General features: G+C 44.7%; 1 protein-coding gene across 7 annotated transcripts in view; it reads right to left on the reverse strand.

Annotated features, from left to right (window-relative positions):
- FLNB (filamin B) overlaps positions 1–25270 on the reverse strand; it is an 81926-nt gene that overhangs the window by 47722 nt on the left and 8934 nt on the right. For all 7 annotated transcript variants that reach the window (XM_068907309.1, XM_068907308.1, XM_068907304.1 and 4 more), the window contains exons 2-6: positions 6312–6560; positions 5182–5279; positions 4094–4241; positions 967–1085; positions 145–222 (exon numbers count right to left, since the gene is read on the reverse strand). In XM_068907309.1, the coding sequence (XP_068763410.1) occupies positions 145–222; positions 967–1085; positions 4094–4241; positions 5182–5279; positions 6312–6560 (692 nt within the window). The remainder of the gene's footprint in view (positions 1–144; positions 223–966; positions 1086–4093; positions 4242–5181; positions 5280–6311; positions 6561–25270) is intronic.

Genomic DNA, 25270 nt, shown 5'->3' on the forward strand with positions numbered 1-25270 from the left:
CACATCAAGTTACTTTTTCTTCAGTATGACCCCTGCGTGGCTGTTATGCCATTAGTAAACATGCAACAGCACGAGGCTCACTTTAACACCTAGCAAAGCAGCTCTTTCAGTAGAAGAATTCTGTTTATTCAACACAGAGCTTACCTTGTGAGGTCCAGTAACCTTTGGCACATACTGAACTGAATAGGTTTTGTTTTTGTCACTGGCTGGCATCACTTTTGCCTAGGAAAGAAAGAACATTCATGTCAGAGTTGTGCCTATGCACTACAGTCTAAGACTTTTCTCAGTAGCACTTGATCCTGAGAATTATTTCCATAATCATACATGTTTCTATGGGAGCAAGTATACTTGCTAACTCTCCATCTCGTATGGAAAAAAAGAATCATTGGTTTTGTCTTTAAGTGAGATGAACCAAGCCACCATTCACCCAGCCTATTCTTCTTTGCTATTAACTGCTATACTAAGGCCAAAGTTGAGGAAATGTTAAGTCCAATGTACAGCTGTGTTTTTCTGGAATGCCGTAACATGATCAAGTGGAGCACTTGGAAGAAAAGTTTCTATAAACATTAGAACCAGCACTTTAACTCAAAATGATTCATGGCATCTAAATAGCTGGTTTAGCCATTCTTGCAGAATGAGTAAGGGTAGACAATGATTTAGTGATGTGTGTTATCTAAATGCATATCAGCATGTACTTGGCCAGTCAAGCCAAAGCACTGCAAAGCACTGGACATTTAAGTTGCATTCTTTAGTTGCAGAGTGACATTTTTTTTACTCAAACTTTTCCAGTAAGGCAATTATGAGAAAAAGCTTAATGCTTGCTCTTTTGGTAGATGATAATTTTTCAACTTCTTTTGACATTACTTATCTGCTAAAACCTCACTTGTAAAAGAGAGAGGTTACTGTAACATCTTCAATGTTCAGACTAGCTTTAAGCTTTCCCCAAGAAATGTTTAACATACACACCTCTTCTCTGTTTCCTTCTGGATCCTCTATAAAGACCATTAGGTCTCCCTGCCCAGCACTGATGGTGTCTACTGTGAAGTTAGCAGGCTGCTTCACCATGTTTCCATGAGGCTCAATTCCTGTGAGGTAGGTGCAGAGCAGCAAAATTAGCTGTTGCTACAAAACCCAAAAGGTAGTTTAGAGACTATAGTCAAGCTGTTCAACCTGTCCTCCCACACTAGCACCTGGCAGCCAACAGCATCCCAGGGCCACTGGATTATACCTATGCATCATCTACCCAGAACATCCAGCTCACCCTAACCCCCACTTTTATAATACAAGCAGTTTTAAAAATTGGTTGAATCAGTAAAACTCAACTCATAGCAGGACCTCTGGCAGAGTCAGCCTGCACTTGGCTTTGAGTGAAAGCAAGTTGCCCTGTTTGCTGGAGCAATGTATTGAGTGTCACTCCTAGAGCTGACTAATGGCCTTGCAGTTCAGGTTCGCTCACGGCAAGCGGGGTACGTGCAGTAGTTACTCCTCAAGAACTGTTCAGTCAGCACAGCTTGCTTCACGCAGCTAAAGCGGCTGTAATGCTGCTGCACCGCGGGCAGGGCAACTGGGGAAGCAGGGGAGAAATCTGGGGTGGCCTTCTGGTAAAGGCATCACCCTAGAGCCAAGGAAGAGAGATTTCTTTTTAAGTAAAACAGTTCTCAGCTATACTGTCCTATTTTATTCCATTTTCAGAACTTACTCAGTTGTTTAGACACAGCTCAAACTTCTTGTCTGAAAGCTGCTCAAACTACTTTGCCAGACTGAACACTGTATAAATGCTACGCAGAACCATCTCAAGCCATGAAAATCCTGCAACTCACTGCCGCTTCAGTTTAACTTTTAATCAGACTGTTTCCTTATTCCTTAGCACAGGGCCTGCTACAGCATGCCATTACCAGCAGTGTTTCATCATCCTTTTATACTTAGCCCTAGGTCATTACACCTGTCATGGTGGTGTCAGACCGAGTGGGTGGAAGAACTTCCCAAAGTTGCTAGTTCTAGACTAGTCCAAACATATATACCCTTCCTTCCAAAGGAATTACACATCAGCTTATTCATAAAACCATGGGCACCACTTCTCCATAGCACAATTAGTGGAAAATGCAAAGTCTGATAGATTATAAGGGAAGTGGCTGTGAACAACAGAATTCCTGAACTTGTTTATCTTCAGAAAACAATAACTTGAGAGTAATGCAAGGAAGATTATGTTTTTACTAGGAAATCTGAGCATTCTGATAAGGTGTTAACAATTGACATATTCATTCTTTCAAACTAACCCCTAGATTATCATCAAGTTTAAACAGCTACAAGTTTGCTCTGCATATCTTCAATCCACTGCACAAGCATTAGAATATAGTATTTAAGCCTCTCTCCTGAAGGCACAAAGGCACCGATAGATTATCCTCAGAAGGCAGCTTTGGCCAGGACAGCATTAGCAACGGCACTTTCTGAATAGCAAGGTTACAGCTGATCTTCTAGGTTCTACCATTGGGTGGTTAAACGAGAATTTGTAGCAACTGCATGCTCTTTAACACCTTCGTAGGCTTACTTCAGACAGCTAACCTAGAAATAAACTACAGCAGTAGCAAACATCACACTTGATGATCACCTTTTCCTGGAAGCCTAAAACTGTTCCTCTTTTGTCCAAAAGACCCTGTCCAGTCTACTAGTGAGCCATTGCTGTTACCCTGCAGTTCTGTCCCTCTATGTCTGGGCATACAATAGCCACACAAGCTTGTCATTTATACTCAGTGATTATAGTCAGGCAATTAAGTTTGGGAAAATAACAATCTTTCAAGAAGAGCTATTCAACCATTATAATCTCCATTACAATGGCATCAGAGCACGGCATGCACAGAAGTGGGGGGGAAGATCTGAGTTCTTGGAAATAACATGAAAATGAATAAAGGCAGACTTGGTAGACTGATGCAAGTTGGTACCTGTAGCATAGATAGTTTGTATATTTGAGGTCTGACAAATACATCTTTGTATTTGTGCTCTGCTGCAGAAGCCACCGATAAAAGGACATAAAGCCCAAGTAGGATGAACTGCTAAACCTGCTTCTAACTATAGCAACTGCTCTTCAGTGAAGAGAAAGTGCATTCCCCATGCCTGTGCATTCAACTACTTAAATTTCAATTGAAAATCAAGTTGAAAAAACAACTAGAATATAGAAAGTTCAAGAAAGTCTCTTTCCCTTCCATTACACTCTTGCACACCAATCGTGAAATCCACTAATTCTAAAAATCTTGAAGGACCAAACAGCAAGCCCCAAATCTAAAATAAGCTGGAAGGGAGAACAAACTTAAATGTAATGATCTGATATTTAGCAAGACATCTCCTTAGGCACTAAAGGTAAAGATTTGTTACTCATTTAGCTGTATTTGTATTCCAATCTAGAGTAGAACCACAACAGCAGTTAGAGGAATTATCCATTTAAAATGCAAGCGAAAAATATGAATAGCTACATAGACCGCCAATTGCCTAAGTATTTACGGATATGTCCCCCCAAATAGCAAATACAGCACTACTTCATGTTTGAAGGGTTAGCAACACATCTTTGTGCATGTGCAATCAAAGTATTCACACCTGTCAATCAATTCAAATAATTGGTTTAGAATCAGCGTACGTAGATACATCGGTCACCACTGCCTGGGAAATTGGACTCATTGCCTCTACAGAGTGCCTGCACAGAGCTACACAAGGATGAAAAGGGGGTCGTCTTCTTTAAAGGAGCGCTTCATCATCAGAAGCATTCACTCCATATCAATGGCTGTCAGCAGCAATACTGCTACGTAGATTTCAAATCAAAGTCGTTTTAGCCCCATCTCATGCTACTTCTTCCAGCTGTGGTCTGCAAGGCTGGCGGCTTGCAAAACAGGTTCAGAGAGTCTGGGGAATTTACATGTTAGAACTAGGAGTGTCTTTTGGACTATATCCACGTATTTCTGAAACCAGGCACCACACCAAGAGTATACAAGTGAAACTTTGAAGTCTGTTACAGTAGGTCTGGAGTTCAACATAAGCAAAAAACCCCACCCAGCTTTCTGAAGAGTTAAATACTCTGTGCAGCTTAAGTTTGCTGAGCCCTTACCTCTACCATAAGCTCTTGCTTTCTTTGGATTCAGTTTGGGTTTCAAAGGAGCTCCTGGTTTGAGCTTGGCTTTGGGGAACTGCGACAAGTAAGTCATTACAGAGTGCTCATCCACATCAGGGTGGATAATTTCTTCAGGGGTAATAACCTGAAAGATGATGCAATAAAGTATATTATATTAGTGTTTGGTTGCTGCATGTCAACATAGAAACAGAGCCACAGCACAGATTCTTACACTTCCAAACTCCCACATGCTGATGTGATTTCTTACGTTCATTCTCCCTTAGATACAAACATCATCATTTATTATCTCATGGCAAGAAAATCAAGAAGCTCATTACAGTCCCAATGCGGTTTGAGGGATGCGATACTTTTTGCACTTTGATTATTAGGGGTTTAGTGACAAACTATGTAAGAGCAAGCCAAGACAACTGCAGCTACCCTCTCCCCAGAAGCTACCTGGGGATAACTGAAACTGGAAGTATTAAGACCTCTTAATCCTGCCCTGAACTGCAACAGTCCTGAATTGCAGTGCTTGCAAAGTGAAACTTTTGTCCGGTTTCTTTTCCTGCTCCCAAGATACAAGCTGCTCCAACAGTTCTGGATATTTCAGCACTTCTTTCAAACTTTCAGTATGAAAGCAATCTGGTCTGAAAATACATTGTTCTCTATTTAAAAGTCATCGTCACAGGAGATTTCCTAACCCAGTGAGTTTTTTTCTTCCAGGAATTCAATGCACCAAAAGAACAAACTCACTCAATGGACTATTAAATAGGGCACCACTAAATGTGCACACCCCGCCCCACACATCATTTACATGTTGCAACTCTGGCTATTTTCACTGGAGAGAGCTAAACAAAATCTAACAATTAGCGCTCTGATATGTAACAGCGTATTACATTAAATTTTGCCCTGTTTGGACAATTTCACTCAAGTAAACAAGTGACTTTTAGAAGTGTCAAGTTTCACCTGCTCTTCCAAATCTAAATTCAAGTTTGCTTAAAGCACAAGTTGCAAGTACAACAAAGCTATCTTTTGTGCTTCCGGCACGCGCTCAGCCTGTGTCTTTGCAGCCTGGACTCCCTTACCTGCGGCACCCCCAGCCAGTCGTCTGCCTGCTGCATGGCTTCGCGCGCGTTGTCAACAGGCTTGTTTGGGTCCCAGGTTTCCCAGTCAGGGCACAGGCCTGCAAGCACATTTCAGTTATTTGTCATCTGTAAAGAAGCTTCCCTAACTAAAAAAAAAAAATCAAGTACAAATTCCACAGCTGCTTGTATTATGCTGCTATACAGCTCCTAATGCAGACTTATCCACTTACCATCCTTTAAGAAACACACTGTGAAATTTTGATTTGTGTCAAACCAAAACGAGATGAGCGCATGCTGCTCCCTGAAAATGCTCCCGAGACAACAACTGGCATTTCCAAGGGCTCTCCTCCTAGCACAGATATTCAAAAGCCAATTTGGAGAGATTCCCGCCCACCTTGCCAGCCAAATCAAAAGTCAAGGATAGACTTTCAGTCAGCCACACAAGTGCACTGTTGATTCAACCTGTGGAAGACACCTCTCCAAATTCAGTATCAATATATCTAGCGAGCCTTTACATTCTGCTGGTTCTCCTGCAGCAGACTTCAAAAAGAACATCTCAACTGTTTGCCACAGTGCCCCAAAACGCATTACAGGAGCACCAGCAACCACGTTAAGAAGGCCATTTCAGAGGAAGGTAAGGGAAATGTGCCCCTTCCACACCTCATCACATTACTTGGCCAAAGCAGCACTGCCTTCACTTGCTAAACACTGAAGTTTCAGGTAGTGTACAGCTTCTGGCTATGTTGTGCTCCCTGTGCAATCCTGTCTCAGGAGAACATATGAAACCTCCTACTGCGCCCTGAATTTGAAAGGTTGTTGGCACTTGCTGTGGGAACAAGCCTATCTTGCAGTTAATAATCAGTATTTGCACCTTTGCCCCTTGCACCCAATACAAAGCTTAGATCCAGCAAGTCCAATAACACAATCACATATTCTGCTTTAAGCCAGTATTTCTCTTGGCCAAGTCATCTACAACATGCTTCTTCTCATAGCTGGCCTCTTCAGACTCCAGTTTTCTTGGGAGCCTCATTCCCATCTCCACCTAAGCAGCGAAAACCTCACCCGATGAAAACAGCAGAGCTGCCACAAGGCAGTAAGGACAACACTGACCATCAGACCAAAGGACTTACCTGGAGCACAGCTGTCAACAAGAGCCCCCAGTGCTTTGCCATCCTGCCAGTTTTGATTGAAGTTTGTGATTGGCAAGTAAGGAATTTTGTTCTGAATCCACCCCAGCAGTCTCTGCTTAGGGGTCTGCTTCTTTGCATCATCATCACCTTCATCTTCCCACACTGGCATGGAAATTGAGTAGTGGAGGATAAGGGTCCATATTAGGCCAAGGATCAACTTTAAGTTTCCATCAACTATGGCTTTACTATCTGGAAGACAAAAGACATAAAACTGATTATGCCACATCCTAAGCGACAGATGCACGCTTATGAAGTGTCTTGCCCAAACTTGTGCCCAGGTAGTCATGGACAAGAGAAGCTACCCAGGTCACTTCAGGCCCTTGTTCAGAGAGAAATTTGTGCCCCGAATTAGATGGGAGGAAAGAGGAGGCTGAGGACTCGGTGTTCCCCAGCTACAACACAAAAGCTGCCCAATATCACTGCAGATGTTCTCACGTAAGTAGATAATCCATCAATTCCAACAAGCCATTGGCCTCAGTCCTATTTTTGACCAGCAAACCCCACAGCACAGCCGTTACTGCAGACTAGTCTTTCTTTTCGCTATTCTGAAGTGCAGGGATTTCCAGCTCCACTTCATCTCTATTTTGTGTCAGTATCTGGCAAGCTGCCGAGTTGGTGCTCAGAAATTGCAGACACCCCAGTGCTGGTGGGGGATGCCCTGCCACAGGTTATAGACTGCAAGGAAACAGCTCTGGCAGGAGAGACAGGCACACCAGGTCTGCAGGGCTCGTCACCCACCCTTGAAACGTTGCAACATTGGGTTAGAAGAATCAGCAGTTAAAGATCTTTGATATTTTCAATTTAGATGTTAATCGCTACCCAATGTTTTCAGTGGCATTTACATCCTATGAAATAAGCCACATAGGATACAATGGATTTCACAAGAACAGCATCCCAACAGGAGCTGAATGCTCCAGGGCACACCTAAAGCAACATTTAGGAAGCTGCACTCGTACACAAATGCATCCCCACAGACACATCAATAAGTTTGCATTAAAAATGGTAGCAAAACATGCTATGCAATAAAATCCAGCAAGGAGCTCAGAATTAGAGCCAAGTCTGGATGCATCAAGACCTAGGTACAAACAGCCAAGTGGGGAGCGGAAGACAATAAGACATCCTTTTTTGCACTATTACATTTCTGCTTGCACAATCATTTCATTCATGTTACTCAACTACTATAAATTGAGAGTTAAAATGAAAAAACAAGCTCTGGCAAAACCAAGTCACACTTGAGTCTAACAGAAGTTTATCACCACAGTGGCCACCCAACAGCTCTACTTTAAGCTATGTTTATGGCTGCTGGGCATCAAGACCAGACTGTTGTAAAAAGCTGTCTGCCAGGGCGTTTTGGCCTTATGAAGCAAGACCTCTGTAGTTCTGTGAGCATCCCTGTAACATACTTTGGTTTTAGGGGTCACAGGCTAGATACATTACCCTTTGAGTTTGCAGTTGCTGCTCAGGTTATATTATACTTGTAACAATTCTAGTTTGTTAGCACTCAAAGAAGAGATGCTCTATAACAGTATAAGACCCCCTGAGCCTGACTTATCTTTTCATTTATAGCCGCAAGTTATACCAGGGCACTTCTCTTGTTCTGTCCCCCAATGCAGTGAAAGCAATTACAGAAATTCCTTTTTAGTCAGCAGAAGTTGCAAGTGATCTTTCGTCTGCAGAAGTGTCTGCAAGTCAGCTTCTGTCTGCTCTCCATCTACCTGAGCAAATGTTGAAGTAAAGTCAACTAAAGTGGGATAAAGTCACCTTCCTGCCACCAAGACAGGGATCTTAATGAGTCCTAGCTATCAAAGGAAAATTGTTCAGCACTTCAGTGGCCCCCTCAAGTTTAAATTCAGAGTCTTTACAAGTATCGAGTCCTCTGTGCTTCACTTCACCATGGCCAGCAGTTGCTGGGCACGCATTAGCTCGCTCCTCTTCAGTTACAGAGACCGCAGCAGTAACCCAATACCATGCTATCAAAACAAAAAGATCGCTCGACTTCCAAAAGAAAAAAAAAAGGAAAGAAAGAAGAGAGTGATTATAGAGAATAGTAACCAAGAACAGTAAGCACCAGAGTGTTCGCTTTAACTCAATGCTCAGATGAAGTAGTTAATGTTTACATGGTTTCCCAACGGAACAGTATGTTCTAAGCAGATAATACTGTAACATCAGACCTTGAATGGCATTTTGCCTTTCTGGACAGCTAACATCTGCTCTCTACTTGTATTTTATTTTTATTGTTTTAAACATCAATTTTGACTAATCTTATAGAATTTTGATAAGCGTCTAACACATGACTGCTCATAGCTGATTTTGCATCCAGACCGAGATATATGATAGCTATGAAGTGATTAAACCCCGCCAGATTGTAACTACAAGTTCTAAGGCAAAAGTCTACACCACGTAAGTAGTCTTGTCTCGTAGCGACAATTAAACAGATAGCCCTTTGTACTCCTCCATTTCCTCACTGCTTTCAGCCGAATCCCAAGCTATTCAGGGGAGAGAAGATGGTCCATTACAACTTATCAAGGAAAGCTTTCCTGAAAGGAATTGCATCACAGCACAAGGAAGAGGTGCATCTTACAGCTCTTCAGAAGACACAGACCCGAAACTCTCCCGGCAGCAAGACCCAGTGCTCAAGCTTCCCAAGCTAGAATTACGGGCTGGAAACGTGCAAAAATCAGAAGGGTAGCGCCTGCAGCGGGAGCCCCTTACTGCCCACTCTTGCACCCGAGCGGCTGCTCTTCGCTCTGCCCCTGCCTGCAGTACTTCCATCCGACACGACCACAACAGAGCGATTCATTCACAAGGAAGTTTTAGAGTAAACTGCTAGCAATCGCATCACCAAGCCAGAAATTCCTCAGAGCATTAGTTTCAGATTTATACTGACATCGGCATTTTTACTAGAGTGGACCCAGCGATGATTTAGTACACCAAAATTAAATTTGTTTCAGAAAGCCATCCCGTGTTCCCAGGGATGAAAGCCAGCAAGACAGTCACCTCAAGTATGCTGCTACACACACATTACTTAAGATAAAGAATGGCCTATTTCATATTTACAGCACATAAATAACGCCTATATGCAGATGTGCCACGGTTGCCGCAGCAGCCGGCTCCGTGTTAGTCAGCCAAAGCCGCTTCCTCCAATGCTTCATCGCCATTTCCGAGGGCATGACTCAGCAGCAGCCTTTGACCAGAGGAAAAGGAGCGCGCACACACAAAAGACAGCTTCACATTAGCAACAGGAATCTCCCATCTTATCAGGGCTCATCTAGAGAGGCCGGGGAGCAAGGCAGTTTCCCTAATTACAGGAAAAGGTTCGAGCGGCTTGCAATTGGAACGGGACAGTTCTTCCTCCTTGGGGGCTGCTAACATCCCTGCAACTGTATTTTGTCAGTAAAGTTAGTATACTCTTAAGGTTTCCAAATTTCCTGATGTGCATAGGGATCTCATGACATAATTTTTTCCAAGTCTGCTTGTAGGAGGACTTGTCTGCTCTCATCTGGGGTGGGGAAGGGGGAGGGAAACGGACTCGCAGCCAGAACAGGAGAACTTCAGCAGAGCCGCCCGCACGCTCTTCCCACAAACTGCACCTCTTCCAGCTTAAGTGGATCTCAGGCTCCAACTTGCAACTCACCCACAAGTTTGCCTGGGCTCAAGATCTGCAACACGATAGAAAAGGACCTTCCAAGTTCAAGAAAAGATCCTGCATCGCTGAGAACTGCATCACGAAACTCCTGCCATCTGCCCGAAACACTGCCCCGTCTATACCAAAGGGGAGGCTGTTTCAGGACCTCGCTCCAGTCTGCGATACTCATTTGTCTGCAGAGAAACAGTCTAGTCTATCCAGTTAGCCTTCCTCTGCAGGCTGAGCTTCCCAGCACCGCGTGAAGCTTGGCTCCCTTCAGCAGCCTACCATCTCTCCAGAAGAGCCTCCACCTTGGTGGTGTCATCTTAACTGACTGACTAAAAATAATCAGAAGTTCATTCTCTTCGGGGTCTCTCTAGGTATTAAGCCCTGCCCAGTAAAATAAGCATCTATTAACAGGACCTCCATCAGGAGGATAGAACCTGCCAACCCTGACAGTAGTTTAGAACAACCAAAGCGGCCAGTGTCCTGCACCAGCTTGGAGCTCAGACTGCCAGTCTGATACAGCCAACATTTTGGAACGGTGAAAGATTCCTCCAGTTCCAACAGCGCTTAGTATCTAAAATTGCTGCTTCATATACTATTTTGTACCCTAATACAGCTGGGTTTCCAACGGATTCCAGGCATTCCCGGTTTGCCTCAGGACACTTTTGCTAGCTATACTAGACTGGAAAATGGATTGTAAGAACAGCAGATCTTGCAACAGTGCTTTCCTACTAGGAACACTACTTTTAGCTGCGCTTATTATTCACATAAGCTCTGCTTTAGAGCTTTACTGAGCCTTTCAAGCTACATTTCTCAGTTACTCCTCTGGAACTTGCAAGCTATTTATAGCATAAAGATATGCATACTAATTGTGGTCACCACTTCAGAATTACAGTGTAACTGCGCAGCCCCTTGCATATTCATTTCCCACTACCGGCAGGTTAGCAGCACAATGCTTGGCATTCAGCTTTGATAAGTTAAGTACATCGAAGAAAACTCTCTGTGCTATGACATGGAGAGACACTACAGCAGATTTACACAACCCTCACAGGACAAAAGCTTAAGCTTTTATTGTATGCTCGCCCCCTCATCAGCTACACCATGAAGCATCTCCACTTGGTAGCTTTCAAAGAACTAAACTTCATCCCTCTCTTTATTTAAAGACAGCTGGAGCAAGAGTTTCCTCTCCTCTACCAGGCTTCACTTCTGCTCTTGGACCAGCCTGAGCGTACCAACTTCTTACGTGCTTGTCCTGCCCAGGGGGACAGTGAGGAGGCTGCCCTGACAAGCCTGCATATCGTCCGCAGTAAACGAATGTGTCTAATTTTCTAAGCATGTGTTTACTTCATGGCACGAGGCAAGTCTCCCCAGATTCAAGGAGTCCTCCCTGTGCCGACTGACAGCGATAGCAGCCGCTCCCTGCCTTTCACCGGTGCTAAGGAAGTGAGTTGACATATCTTGTCTGCCAGGATAATTTAGCAGGCCTGAAAATTTCTCTGCAGCACCTTTATAGACAGCTCAAGTGCAACCCCCCCCCCCCAAGAAAATACTGCAATCTGCATAATTTACTTTATTCATGTTATGAAGCATAAATTAATGTCTGTAAGATTCAAGCGCACATATGCCGGAGTGCAGTCATTCAGTGATTAACTTGATGAAGTATGAGAAGGCATACTTTGGAGCCTGAAGTTCCTCAGCATCTGAGTCACACCACAGCACTACTACGTGCAGCAGCAGGGCAGAGAGCAGGATAGCTGCCGAGTACCATTTGCCTCGTACTGTCGAGTGAAGTGGTTTTTGTTTTTTTGTTTTTTTTTTTTTTAAATGGAGAGCATGGGCATAACCTAGGAATTCATAGCTCGAGTGCCAGTCTTTCACCTGTCTCAAAATAATATTTATCAGGACTTGCGCTCTGCTGGAAACATTGAAGATTAGCTGCAAAAGGTGTCATCTAGAACAGCAAAGTTCTCTACATTGGGGCGCAGTATTTTTGGCCTGGTAGATGCAAGTTCCGTCAACAGTCAGCTGTGACTCTGAATCCGTGAATGCTGTTAAGTGACCACATTCAGACAGTCTGCATATTATCATGGCTAGACAGACAGTCCAGAACCAGGAATAAGTACAAAAAGTAGAAGCACTCATGTTTGGATTTAATAGCAGCCTTTATTCTCACCTACATTGTTTAATGCATATTTTTACCTCAGTTACTCTAATTGTAACTCGCATTCCTCCTATAAAATTACCAGATGGCAATCCAGTGTCAACAAAATAGCAAAAATCATCAAGCAACATGAAGACTTTGTTTTGATGCGTTAAATCAGAAGCAGTTCACAGGAACACATTTAAGTCAGCCCGCTGCACAGCCAAAGTTAGAAGCCTTGGCGTTCTGCTGCGGCTTAACATTACCTACATGCTGACTATTCAGGAGAACCTGCCAGCCAGACTTAAGCTGTTCTGCAGAATCAACATCAGCATTGAACAAGCAAGCACTCACTCTTCAGTTAAAAAAAAAACCCAACACACAAACTATATATAGCCTACAACAGTAAGTTTTATGTAGGAGTATCCTGCTCCTTAGCCAGCTATTAGCATTTAAGTGACTGCCTGCTAGGGTAAAGAGGAAAACAGACTGACCCAGAGCTGGTTTGTTTCCCCATCACACCTCAGAGTCTCGATTGCAATTCTTACTCTTTTATTATCCTATTAACTAAGTGGCAACCAGCCCAAAAAATGGATTATGGAGATTCCAGAAGGCCTGCAGAACACAGCACTAATTTAAATCCTGAAAAGGAACCAAGTTTAAACTACTCAAGCTGATTTATAATTGTAGCTCTACATCGAATATTAACACGATATGTTACACTTGGACTGTTAATATCACACTCTTTAAAGCATAAAGCTAAGATACTTCAGTGCCTAGCTCTGAGCCAGTGTTGTAAATAGTTTGAGCCAAAAATGTGACCATCCCAAGACAAACGTGTGCCATTTTTATGGCTTGGGCTGCAACAGACCTCACTACCCAACTCACCAAAGCTGCAGAGCTTGGTGCTTGGTACTCTGCATTTTCACTTGTACCAAGCCCAAAAGCAAGAACCAGAGCTCTAAAACCTGGCCTTGATTTGAAGCTTACAAATTTATCTACTCCAGCAAAGATCTCTAAACTCTCCCTACAGTTCTGTGCACTAGCAAGCAAGGGAGCAACATTCCCCACTTGATGTCAGCTCTTGAAATATAGCCATCTTAGGCCCATTAAGTCACAGTATCCATGACTAAGTAAATTCAGTGTCTTTTGCATTTACTCTAAGCACCTAGGATATGCTACAATTTCATTTTAAGCCTTCTTCAGAGCTATTAAGAATACTTAAACTTCTAATCTACCATCACTTGATTTCAAGAGCTTGTGCTTCAAGAGAAATTCCTGTGATCTCAGCAATCTTCTGAAACAGCTTCACTTGCCCTCCTTGGGCTTTCTCCCAGCCCAGAGCACAACCTTTATATCAGTCAACTTTGTATCTACAGAAACATGGTTTCCAGAGCAAAACTAAGCTTTTAAAAGAAGATCTTGTCCCAAAGGCAGAACGGAAGTCCCATCATTCCTCTGCTCAAAGGGTTTCAAGTTGCAACATGACAATTCCAACTAGATTTTTAGAAAAATACCCTCTCTACAAGAGAAACTGTTGCATAGTGAAACAGAAGCTCAGAGAGACTGTAAAATCTCCATCCTCAGAGATATTCAAATTCAACACTGCCTTGAGCAATTTGATCTAGTTGGACCAGTTCAGAGAAGAGGGCTTAGATTAGATGGTCTTCAGTGGTTCCTTTTAAAACTAAATTATTCTGAATCAAAAAAAAAAATCCAAAGTCTGTGAATAGTATCTTTTGCTCACGTGCAAGGCAGCTTTATATTCAGATTAAACACACAAGTATTAGACAATTAGTGGCAACACTCAAACTCTACCCTACAGTAGAGCTGCATGTCGTTCTGTCAGACAATTAGTGGAAACAAGATAAGCTACAGCAGCAGTTTCCTTACTAAATTGAGCTAGTTAGTAACTGAGCCTCTGTTAAGTCTTGTGAAAGAAACGAAGGACTGAAAAAACAACGTTTAAGTAGTTTTTTTTCCTGAAACGTGCAGTTTCTTGATTGAGGCTGCAGTCAACATGATTCGACTACAATCTGAGCGATGTCATCTCAGAAGTTTTACTGTTGGTCTTCACATGTGGAAGCTCTACCTCAATCACACAGCTTTGATCTTAACATCCAGCTCCTCTAAAAAAGGGGTCACCTTCCAACCTTGCATCTTCCCCGTTTACCCTTTGTTTTTATACCTTCACATGCAGGAAGAACCCAGCACGTATGGCCCTCAATGCAAAACAAAGAAGTAGTCTCAACAACAGCCCTTATTCCATGTTTCCAGATACATATGAAACTTTGGAGTGCACAAAGTTCATCTCAGTTACACATCATTTATGTCTGGATCTTAGAAATTTTAAATCCTGGTATTTGGTAGTCTGATCACTTTCCCACTGCTAATTATTCTCTTCCATTTCTTACATAGCTATAACAATTGGGGGGGAAGGGGGGGGCAAAAATTAAGCACTCATTAGGGCTTAATATTCTGTAACAATTAAAACTTCACATCCAGCCGAGCTCTTTCAAAGTCTTCCTCTGCACTGCTTGTGCACGCCACACAGAAGTATGCAGATGAGACTCGAAGCTGAGCAAGCTGTCTAAGGAAATTCTTTGCTGAAGCATACAGTATGTGTTCGCTCCACAGGCTTACTGTGCCTGCTAAAGACATTAGTAAAGTCCTCTGAAGGGACAGCATGTCTGCAAATCAATTACATGGGTTCCTTTGTGCTTTGAGAAACATATTTCAACCGTTTCCTTCAATGACCCCTTACGCCTAGGTCCACCTCGCAGCTTCGCAGACCTCTGAGCGTAGCTTGTCCCCTGGAAGCTTGCAGCCAGCTTACCAAGAGAAAACACAAGCTGTGCTTTTTTCACGTAGCTGGCATCGGAGTAGTTGAATTTTGGCCAGTTTCTTAGATTCCTAGCTATGATCTGCTAGCCTCTAATGGCAACAAACTCCAGACTGATTACATCTTGACTTCAGCGGTGTTTGCAGTTTGTTCTATGACCCATAAAATAACTGTTCCTCTGCATCCAACTTACCTGAATATCAGCTCTTCATTCTTTCCCAGTTTAGTCTTTGCATAGTGCCAAGACAGAGTCCAGACACTGCCAGTGGCCTGCTTTACTAATGAGTGTCAGGGCATTACCTGTATCTTAAGGAAGTGTAAGTGATACCCTTTACGCATCAGATCCACCAAGCTTTTTACAAAGTGAGTTTTCAGAGGAGCGTGACGCTGAGTGGAAGCCTGTAATAACACTAACTTTGAATGCTGATCTGGACACAGAGAGAAGACGCAAAACCAGTTTTCGCAAGAGGGCAGTAGGGTGGAGGGAGTGGGGGACATTTTCATCTATGCCTACGAGGGTGTCTTGGGATTCAAAAATGTTCAAGATTCCTATGCGAGAGACTCATCTTAGGACTTGAGAAATTAAACTCTGCAAATGAGGGGTTTCAAAAGTTAAGATTTTACTTTAACTGGATTTGAAGCCATCCAGGTTTGTTGGAGATCTTCAGGCTGCTAGGACATATGCGGCCCTGTACTTTTTACCAGTGCATGTTGGATCTCAAAGTATCTCTCGTGGGGTCAAAGTTAACTGCAAAAACAAGTTCAAATTCAGCCCTTTCAGTGTAGGCTTGGCAAAAATCACAGAAAAGGTTTAAGGCAGAAAAGAATAAGAAAAGATCAAACCAGAGGGACTCAAGAGCGAAATGCACATTAAAATAACTTGTTCATGGGCACCTAGATTATACTTTACTCTTCTGGTTGTGAGAAGTACAACAAAGCAAGTTTTAGCCAGCAGTGTTACAGCAACAGCCACCAAACCAGTTTCCCCAAGAACAAGTGAAAACCCAAGGGAGTTGGAAGAAGTCACGAGAACTTCAAAATTGGAACTGTTCAGGTGGGGAACAAGAGTCAAACTAAGGCTGGCTTACTATCAAATTCCTTAATACCTCCACCCTGAAGACCACTAGCGCTTCTGTTGCTTTAAGAGCTATATACCAAGTTAAGCGCGCGGGCACGACAACGAAAGTGTGTTGCTCTGATGTTGAAGAGCCACAAGCAGAAGCCGGTAGCGCACAGCCTACCTAGCGCACGGGCGTGCTGAACGCGCCTTGGGAACATCTCTGCCGAGAAGCAAGCAAGCAGCGGGCAGATATTTGGGTCTGGCAGTGCCACCACCAGGAGCAACCCACCAGCACAGGAACAGCAGGATAAGCTGGGCTGCTTGAGAAAAGCACTTCCAGAGGGACAAGGAAGGCCCAATACTGTCTGCCTGCTGCTGAAAGCGGACTAACGGAAAGCAAGGATGCAACACCAAGACGAGAATAAGAGCCACCATTCACACCAGCTATGGAAGAGCCCTTTGCTCACTGCCAAACCGGCCCTCCCCACAGCTCTAGCGCCGTGAATGCAGATAACCAGCCTCCAGCTGAGTCACACATACAAACTGCACTACACGCTATTTGTGATCCGGGGAAAAAAAAGGCAGCCTGAATGTTTGGTCTTTATACGCCAGCAAGTTTTCATAAGTGCTGCTTTGTTCGCAGCGAGCCAGTCCCCTGCCAGTGCCGCGGGGCAGCCTGCCAGCCCGGCCCGCTCGCCACCGCGGACCCCGCTCGTTAACCGGGGCGGCCACGGCGTCCCGCGCTAATAAATTCCCCCGCACCCCACCGGTGGCTCCCATTTAGCGCCGGTGGAGAAGGGTCTGCAGGAGCCCTTCCCGCGCCCGCGCGGCCTGCCGCGGCACGCCGCGGGCCGATGACTTCATCGGCAGAACGGTGCTGATGACAATAGGCGCTGGGAGCACCGGCCCCCCTCGCGCCGCGCAGGGCGCATTCCCCGCTGCTGAGCTCATCCCTCCTGCGGTGCCGGAGCCCCCGGAGCGGCCCGGCTTCGGCCGCCCTCGCGCCCCGGCGGCACCTTCCCGCCGTGGTCAGCGCGGGCGGGGGGAGCTTTACGCCCGGCCGCCGCAGGTCGGTGCGTTTGCTGTAACGCGCTCGAGCCAGCAACGCCACCATCCAATTCAGAGGCGGCGAGTTCTATTTTAAGTGAGGCATTAAAATTCCAGTAGAATACAAAATTGTCTAAGCTGAGCAAGAAATACTTGTCCAGGAGTCTGATAAACTGGAGATTGTTATTTCATGCACGCATGCAAACGGAGGGGGGGGAAAAAAAAAGGGCGCCTCCTCACAACAGACCATGTGCTTACACAACTGGAAAACCAAGCCTTGATCAGCAAGGCTGAGCTGATAAAAACAGCCTTAGAGACAGATTTCTGCAAGTTTAACACAACAAAACTAAGCACGTTCTCTGAAGCGTGACAACACTGTAACAATCTCTGCAGAAGTAATTTAAAGCCTTGCTAGTTTACTTCAGATTTCATCAGAGTTAAAAAACTGATTAGTTCTTGCAAAGACTTCCGCAGACCTGCCAGGATCACTCGGTGACAAGCCGTTAGCCATGCTTTAGACCTGGAACTGCTGCAGGAAGGTCACTGCCCTCAACTAGGGGGGAGCAGGAAACGCCACCCTCAGACATCAGCATGTACTGGAGATGGAAAAGGTGCAAGAGAAGCAGTGGGGAGGGGAGAAAAAAAAAAAAAAGGCATAACTCAAAACAGCCTTTTCCTTTAGGCACCTCAATCAGGCAAGGAGCTCCCAAGCAGAAAGTGGAACTACCAAAAAGTTGGTGAGACAAGGAAACGGCATCAGTACTGCAAGAACGGTGTTGTCTCTGTGACTTACCCCTACTGAGGGGCAACGGCACGGCTTTGGGAAAGGCAGAGCTACCGCTGCGGGCCCGGCAGCGCAGCCCTGCAGCGCGGTCCAATTGAGACTCCTGGAAAGCGGATTGCTGTTGAATGATGGGAGGAAGAGGGAAAAGGAAGGAAACCTCCCTTCTCCAGGCTGTCAGCAGCGAGCAGGCAGAGCTGAAGTGGAGCAAAGGCAAGGGCACAGAGGCAGCAACACTTTGCACCACGACCCCCCGAGCCCCACGCTCCCGCAGCACTATTGAGAAGCAACCGAGACAGCAGGGCAAGACCCTGCACTGTAGCTCTGGGCGGGAGCAGCAGCTACTTTACACTGCTTTCCCTGATCCTGGACCAGGGCATGGGGAAAGGGTGGAAAGAGGGCTAGGGAAGGATAGCAGAGAGCGTAGCCTTAAAGCAGTCCAATTGCATTGGCCTACCAGGCATCCCACCGCCTCCCCACATTTGGGGGTGACCACACAGCCGGAGGGCAGTAAAAAAAAAAAAAAAAAGGAAAAACAAAGCAAAAACCACACAGAGTCCTGCAGTATAATCAGACTCCTGGCAAGCCAGATACCAGTGGCATTAATCCCCAGCACCTCTGCAGGACCAGTGCAGGAAACCACCTCCCGCCTGCTTGGGAAAGCCGCTACTCTAACCAAGTCCTGACTTCACCATCTCTAGTCAGATATGAAATGGCCCCATCTGCATCATTTCACCATCCTCCTCCCATTTTAGACCCAGGGTAACTTGCTGCCAGCTGCCTCCTCAGCACTTTCACGCTGCAACATCAGGTACCTTCGCTGAGAATTGCAAGGCCAAACAGCAACAAGTAATCCAGAGGTTTCCAGACACCAGGGTGACCTCCGCGTTACTGAAGAGCATGTTTACTCACACTGGGGGTAGGTCAAGATAGCTATAAGAAACAGCATGTAGAACTCGGCCGAGATAAATGAGCCTATTCAGATATGGCTGTCTAATGTCTTCTCTGAAGCAGACGCCAAGCACTAAAGCTGCAGTGGATGGAATTTCTGAAGCCAAAACCAACACGTTGGAAATTATCAGAAGTGATTACTGTTTGGGGAAATCCTTGGCCACAACATACTCTGAGATTCAGTTTTTCCATCCGAAACCAGAATCACTGCACTGACAGAGGACTGTTAGAAGGAAATCCCCATTCATGCAGCTCTGCGCAGCTCGACCAAGCTCTACTTCACACTGCAAGGCTGAAGAGCTCAAGACCGGAGCACACTTTGTGGTCCTGCGTTGGTAACACACCAGAAAATACCTTGTCGGTTTTTTAGCTACTCAGAAGATTTGCGGTTTGTCTAGTAGCCTCGGTGTTCTCCGATTACTATCGGCATGGATTCTGAACACCAAACCCTACAGCACACTCCCACAGAGCTCTTCCAACACATTTAAGCACAGCTAACCTATTCCAGATACTCCACAGTTCTCTGTAGTTTGGCAATAACACTATTCCAGGATTTCAGGTGGTCAGCTACCTCTTCCCACCACCTCCTGACAAGCAATAGGAAAAGCAGCTTTCTAAAACAAGCAATCACACCTGCCTCCTGAGAGGACCAGTTGTTAAAAAAAAAAAAAAAAATCTTTCCCCGATCTAAGCCATTTTGACAATTAACCTTCACATTCCGATGGAAGTGGGCGCTCTTAACATAAAAACCTCAGCACTGAATACAGCCTTACATCTGCACATTGCCATGAGAACACATTTTGTCTCCTTGGAGAAGCAGTTTCTCCGCTGACGTTCAAGCTCCATAACACCCCGCTGCAATTCAGCATTGCCAAGATGGTGCAAATTGCCTGGAAGTCAGCTGTACTCTCGCCTCTGAACTCTAGCCACCATTACAACACCACTGTGCAAGTGCCAATCAGGAAGATGTCATGAAAAGTCTGCATAAACCAAGCCCCCTTCTATGGCTGCACTCCAAGCAAGGACATTGCAGGCAGTTAGATGGTCACTACAGACATATGCCCCCATTGCTTTTTTCCCTTTTTTTTCCCGGCAAGCATCCAAGTCATCATACCTCTTTCACCCTCATGAACTAACAACCCTTATTTGTTAGTTCTATTTACAGAGGAAAAGAGCTCGAGGATTAGTTTTGTTTTTTTATTTTATTACCCTGCACTGCACTTTTGCTTTTCCATGACCACTGTGAAGAAGTCTTAATGCTTTTGCATCTAAGCCAGCTAGATGTTCATTCTTTATTAGCTTTCACATACTGATACCTATCCTCCCCTCCACTGGAAATCATGACCATTCCTTTTCTAAAAATAAAGGCCACTTTCTTCCTAGAAGGTTAAGCCTTAAAACACAAGCAAAACAAAAAAAGTCAGTCTTGTGCAGCTGCTTCTTGAAGGAACAGGCTTTCCATTCTTTCTGGAAAAAGCAGTGAAGTCGTTCAAACATAATTCTGTATACTTGTACAACCCAGAAGTAAACACACTTCCATCTGCTCATAATGTTGAGCACAAGGCTCTCCCCTGCACAGTAGAGATTTAAGACCTGTATGTTTAACATTCCACATTGTGTTTATACGGTTTCAGCTAAAAGCTGCTAACATAAGGAATAGACGTTTGGCTTGAGGCCCAGATAATTCATCTGATCACGGCAGCCACTATCAGACAGGCCTCTTTTGAGAGGAGGCTTCAAAAAGCAAGGAGAGCAGTGGTGAATCTGCAAAGCAGGAGCACAGTCTGCATGGGTGGTCTCCGAGCACCTTAAGAAGGCCCATATGGGATTAATGGTACAGCTTTAGCACATATTAGCCACAGCTGTTTAGTGCAGATTTGTGTACCCATTTATCCTTTCCCCCTGCCCCAACGCCGAGTTTCACGCTGCACCTTGGAGCGGAGCCGCTGCCTGCACAGCGCAGCCACCTCCAACGCGCAAGCCTTGCATGGCCCCACGCCATCTCGCAGGTCTCCAGCTCGCGTCAGCTGCTGCGAGCTGCTCCTGCGTGCAGGTGGTACCGCACCGCATCGAGCACAAGCTCCGTTTCTGCGCTTTGATAGAGGAACCATTTTGTTGGCTCTCCCCCCCTCTGGCCAGACAGCCTCCTCCGCAAGCCAGGCGCCCCCGGCCAGCGTGCTGGCCTGTAACAAGAAGCAGAAGGACCTCTCTGCATTTAATAAGGTCAGCCAAAGCCAACTTCATCGAGAGCTGCTCAAGCATGAACAGGCTCTGGCTGCGAACAGCACTTTGGAGCTGGCCAGAGTTGAGAGGGATACCACCTTTACTCTCCTGCGGCCGGACTTCGCGTTGCTCAGAACCACGACTACATGCTTCACACAAGTGTTTCTACGTTTAGCAAGCTTGCAGCTTTCTCCGAGGTCCTCAGGGACAGCACTGTGTCACATCACATGCTGACTGAACAGGGCGCAGGCAATTAGCCAGATATTCGCCAGCTCCAAGATCTAGTTTTTAAATCTGCAGTCTCGCACAGTTCACATTTGCGAGCCTCATGTTTTATGCACTTTTAAGACAACACTTTAAGAAAGTGTCTTTAGGGGCAATTTTGCTAGAGCTGCAGCTATTCTAGCTACACTGCAGGATACACTGATCTTTGATCCCCCTCTGTAACATCACCTGATTTCACACCAATTAGTAGTACTGAAGTGTGAGGACTAGACTGTCCACCTATCAATGCCCTAAAGACAAGCTGCTCATCTCTCAGTATTTTAAAGGCAAGCTGCATTAGGAATGTAAGAGATTTATGCACTGAGACAGTCAACACTCCCATGCGTCCCACAGCAAGGGGCAACGTCTCTGCCTTGGATAGTTTAAGTATCATTAACATTTCTACACATATGCACAAGCACATTGTCGGCCTGCTATTTAGACAGCAGTCAGTTCCCAGGGACTGAATCCATGTTATCCCAGAACAGATTAATTGTACGTAGATTCAGAGACAGGCAAGTCTGGTTAAGCCTGCGTAAGACCAGTCTACCTTTTGGCGATTCAGAAGTTGGCTCCTGTGTCTACACCCCTTATACATTACTCAGTAGAACTTCTAAGACTACCAGCGTAGGTACAAAGTTAGGCTGCTTTGCCTACTATCATTTCCTCAATTTCATCATGAAAAATGCTTGGTAACACACTTGGCTGTTGCCTCCAGCCAGCCAGAACAAAACTACAGATATATGTCCTATTCCTAGGTGGGGACAGAGTTGCTCATTTTAGCTTCTGTGCTTTATCTTGAATACCTTTGCTGTCTAGATACTGTTTCAGAAGCCTAAGTTATTTTTCTTACAGCTACAATATAAAATATTCTGCAGCTCGTTAAAAGCTATATTTAAAGTAATAAAGCTGGTTAATTAAAATATTTAAGCTTCCTCTGCCTTAGGCAGTGTTTTCAACCAATAGTTGTAGCAGATCATATTAAACAGCTTACTCCTCCTTCTTGCAATTAAAAATCTGTTAGACGTACATAGTTTAGCTTCAGTTATTTACCTATATCAGAAGAGGTATTTCCTTAGTTTTAAGTACTGAGTTCAGTCATCAGATAAACCCTGGTAATTTCCTTTCAGAATGTGCTTTCCATCCTGAGCTCCTCACTTCTAGAAGCCAGATATTTTTAAGTTCACAGCAGATGCTAGTGGTGAGCTGCAGGCCTGTAACCATCACTTCAACCTTTCAATTGAGGGACCTGAGAACCATGAGTTGGTGGCATAGTACAGTGTACCTGACCTGCACCCCAGGAAGAATAGAGCAGGCAGGCAGAGCCAGCCAGGACAACCAACCTTCTGCCCAGCCAGTGCAGTCCTGACCCTAGAAGGGCAGCACATCTCTATCTCACTTCATGACATCGTAGACATCTTACAGTACAGCTGCTGGTCCAAGTTCATTTTGGTGATGGAAGGATGGTGAGTGTTTCAACTTTCAAATTTTACCAATGAAGACGCATGAAAATTTCTCAGATCTGGGTCCTATTGCTGATGGTGCCGTACATTTGATTTCCAGAGCTGCTCCATCTCACTCATATTGAGGAAAATCTAAGAATCTAAGCCTAATAATCTTTGTGGTATGCATCTCGTGCCAAACCTCACAGCAAGTAAGGATTCTGGTGGCGATAGGGTTAATTCTCTCTGGGACAAGACCTCTACATTAGCCTTGTTCAGGGGTCCCATATGCTCCCGTCTTTATAGCTGCAGATGTCTGCAAGTCATTAGCTTGTTCAGTAATGCTCACTTAGCAGCCACTAATCATCTAGCTATGACAGCACCAAGGTCAGGGCTGTGCCTTCCAAGCTTTAAAGCAGTAGTGAGCTTAATGAAGAACTTAAATTAGCGCTTTCCCTTACCCTATACACTGGGGGAGAATCTGGACCACAAAGATAAGAAAAGTTGGGTAACTCTGAACTTAGGTGCAAAAATGATAATTGGCTGCCTGTGAGCCATACTTGCTTCTGTATAGCTCTGTGGAGTACTTAACGAGTGCACTAAAGTCCAGGATAGGTTATCCGCAGACGCTCCTTGCTAGCTTGTGTAGATCATAAAGTCTTACTTGGCCACTGATTAAGCTGACAATCCTTGTTCTTGCTCACTATTCAGGCTAGGTCAGGACAGTATTATCCGTAGAAGAGGCTGAGCTGTGGCACTGGAAGTTACTGCTTCAAGTGTCACCACATTTTCTTCCTAGCAGTAACCACCCTTATTTTTCTATATAGCTATATTTTTACCACAAGCTTAAAAGAGTTACCAAAAGGAATAATCCTCCGGAGACAACTAAAGCTGTTTCTATTTGACTTCTAATTAGATCATTGATTTTGTTCAAGCAGTTACATAAGCTATCAGATATTTGCATGCAGCCACAGTGTTAATCAACAGCCAGAACAAAGCTGAAACAATGTGATTGGCATCCTAAGTCTTCCCACAGTTGGTATGTTAAATCTGTTCAGATACTAACTCTCCCTGCACAGGGGAATTTGATAACAAGCCGTGTGACAAGCAAACGACAACCGATCACAGGGAACCACTGCTAGTAACAACTCCTCCAGCAAACAGTAGCTCTGCAGAAGCACCCAGGTGTCTGAGCAGGCTGGTCCAAATCAGCTCAGAAGTCACAATTCACAAAAGCCACAATTCTTAAAATGCAACAGGGATCTGGCTTCTAGTCCTTACATGGAAGTGTCTTTTCCTGTGTTTGTGGAATTACTCAGACAAAAGCAAACAAGATCACTCGATTCAGTGTTTTAGAGCTGGCTTGGAAATGCCTGTGCTTTGGATTATCTGGAGAGCAGTAAGCAGAATTATTCTGAGCCTTGTAAGAAGGGAAACTTTGTTGAAATTCACTATCTAGCTATAAATGTGAAGTAACATTTGATAACTTGCACTGTCAAGACAACAGTTTGACACCAGCTTGTTTAGCAAGCCAGTGTTCCTCATTCTGTAGTGGGGATCAAAAGAAGTCAGATTAATCCAAGATGTGTGCCTCACACCATGGCAGACACCAGTTGTTTTGTCATACTGCCAGTTCCCAACCAGCAAGACACATCAGAGTCTAATGCAGGGCCCTACACAGTACTCGTTAGCTTGAGCATCTCAATAGCGCAATCTGAGTGTAGAGAGGGACCTACTACTAGAAGAGAAGGAGTGAAAGTATTCATTTTATGATAAACGCAGGACTTGCTTAAAGCTAAAGGTCAAGCCCAAGATGGGCTTGTCACTGTTTTGGGCTTGTCACTGTTTTAGCCTTGAGACCTAAACCATCTCCCAGAACTGACCTGCTGGTACGCTCCTGTTGGAAGTCCAATAAAATTGTGCGGTATCTATTGCTACAAGACCGATGCAAGAAAAAAGGGGGTGTGAAACAGTTAAGTATACCAATTATAAGAAGGACTAGTGATTCTGAGTTGATATCTGGTCAAGGGGAACAGCACATTTCCTCCTCTGTTTGAATAACCTTCAGGTTCACGTATCACAGACATCTGCTCAGAGTGCACAAATTGGCTATCACAGCTCCATGCATTGTGCTTTCTGCTGCATGGCTCAAAAGTAGTCACTTCAAAAGCATGTTTACATAACGTAGTTCACGAGTTGCCACCTACAGCTCATTTTAGGCCCACCAACCATGACAGCGCCCTTTAGCCTAGGCTTAGAAACACATACGTTTTGTCTCCTCACAAGAGTAGCCATAGACTAATCAAAAACAGTAGGCAGCCACAAAAGTGCTCTGGGGAGTCTGAAACTGCCGTGGGTGTTGCAGTACAATACTGCAAGCTTCAGAGCCAAGCAGGGCCATCTGGTACAAGAAAGCACTCTGCCAACACCTTCAGGTTCAGTAATTCCAAGGCACAGACAACGCCTATACAGGTCACAGGGGCTGGCTTTTCAGAAAGCAGCATTTAACAGCTCAGAC

The sequence above is a fragment of the Struthio camelus genome, chromosome 14 (genome assembly GCF_040807025.1).
Source record: "Struthio camelus isolate bStrCam1 chromosome 14, bStrCam1.hap1, whole genome shotgun sequence".
Taxonomy (NCBI): domain Eukaryota; kingdom Metazoa; phylum Chordata; class Aves; order Struthioniformes; family Struthionidae; genus Struthio; species Struthio camelus.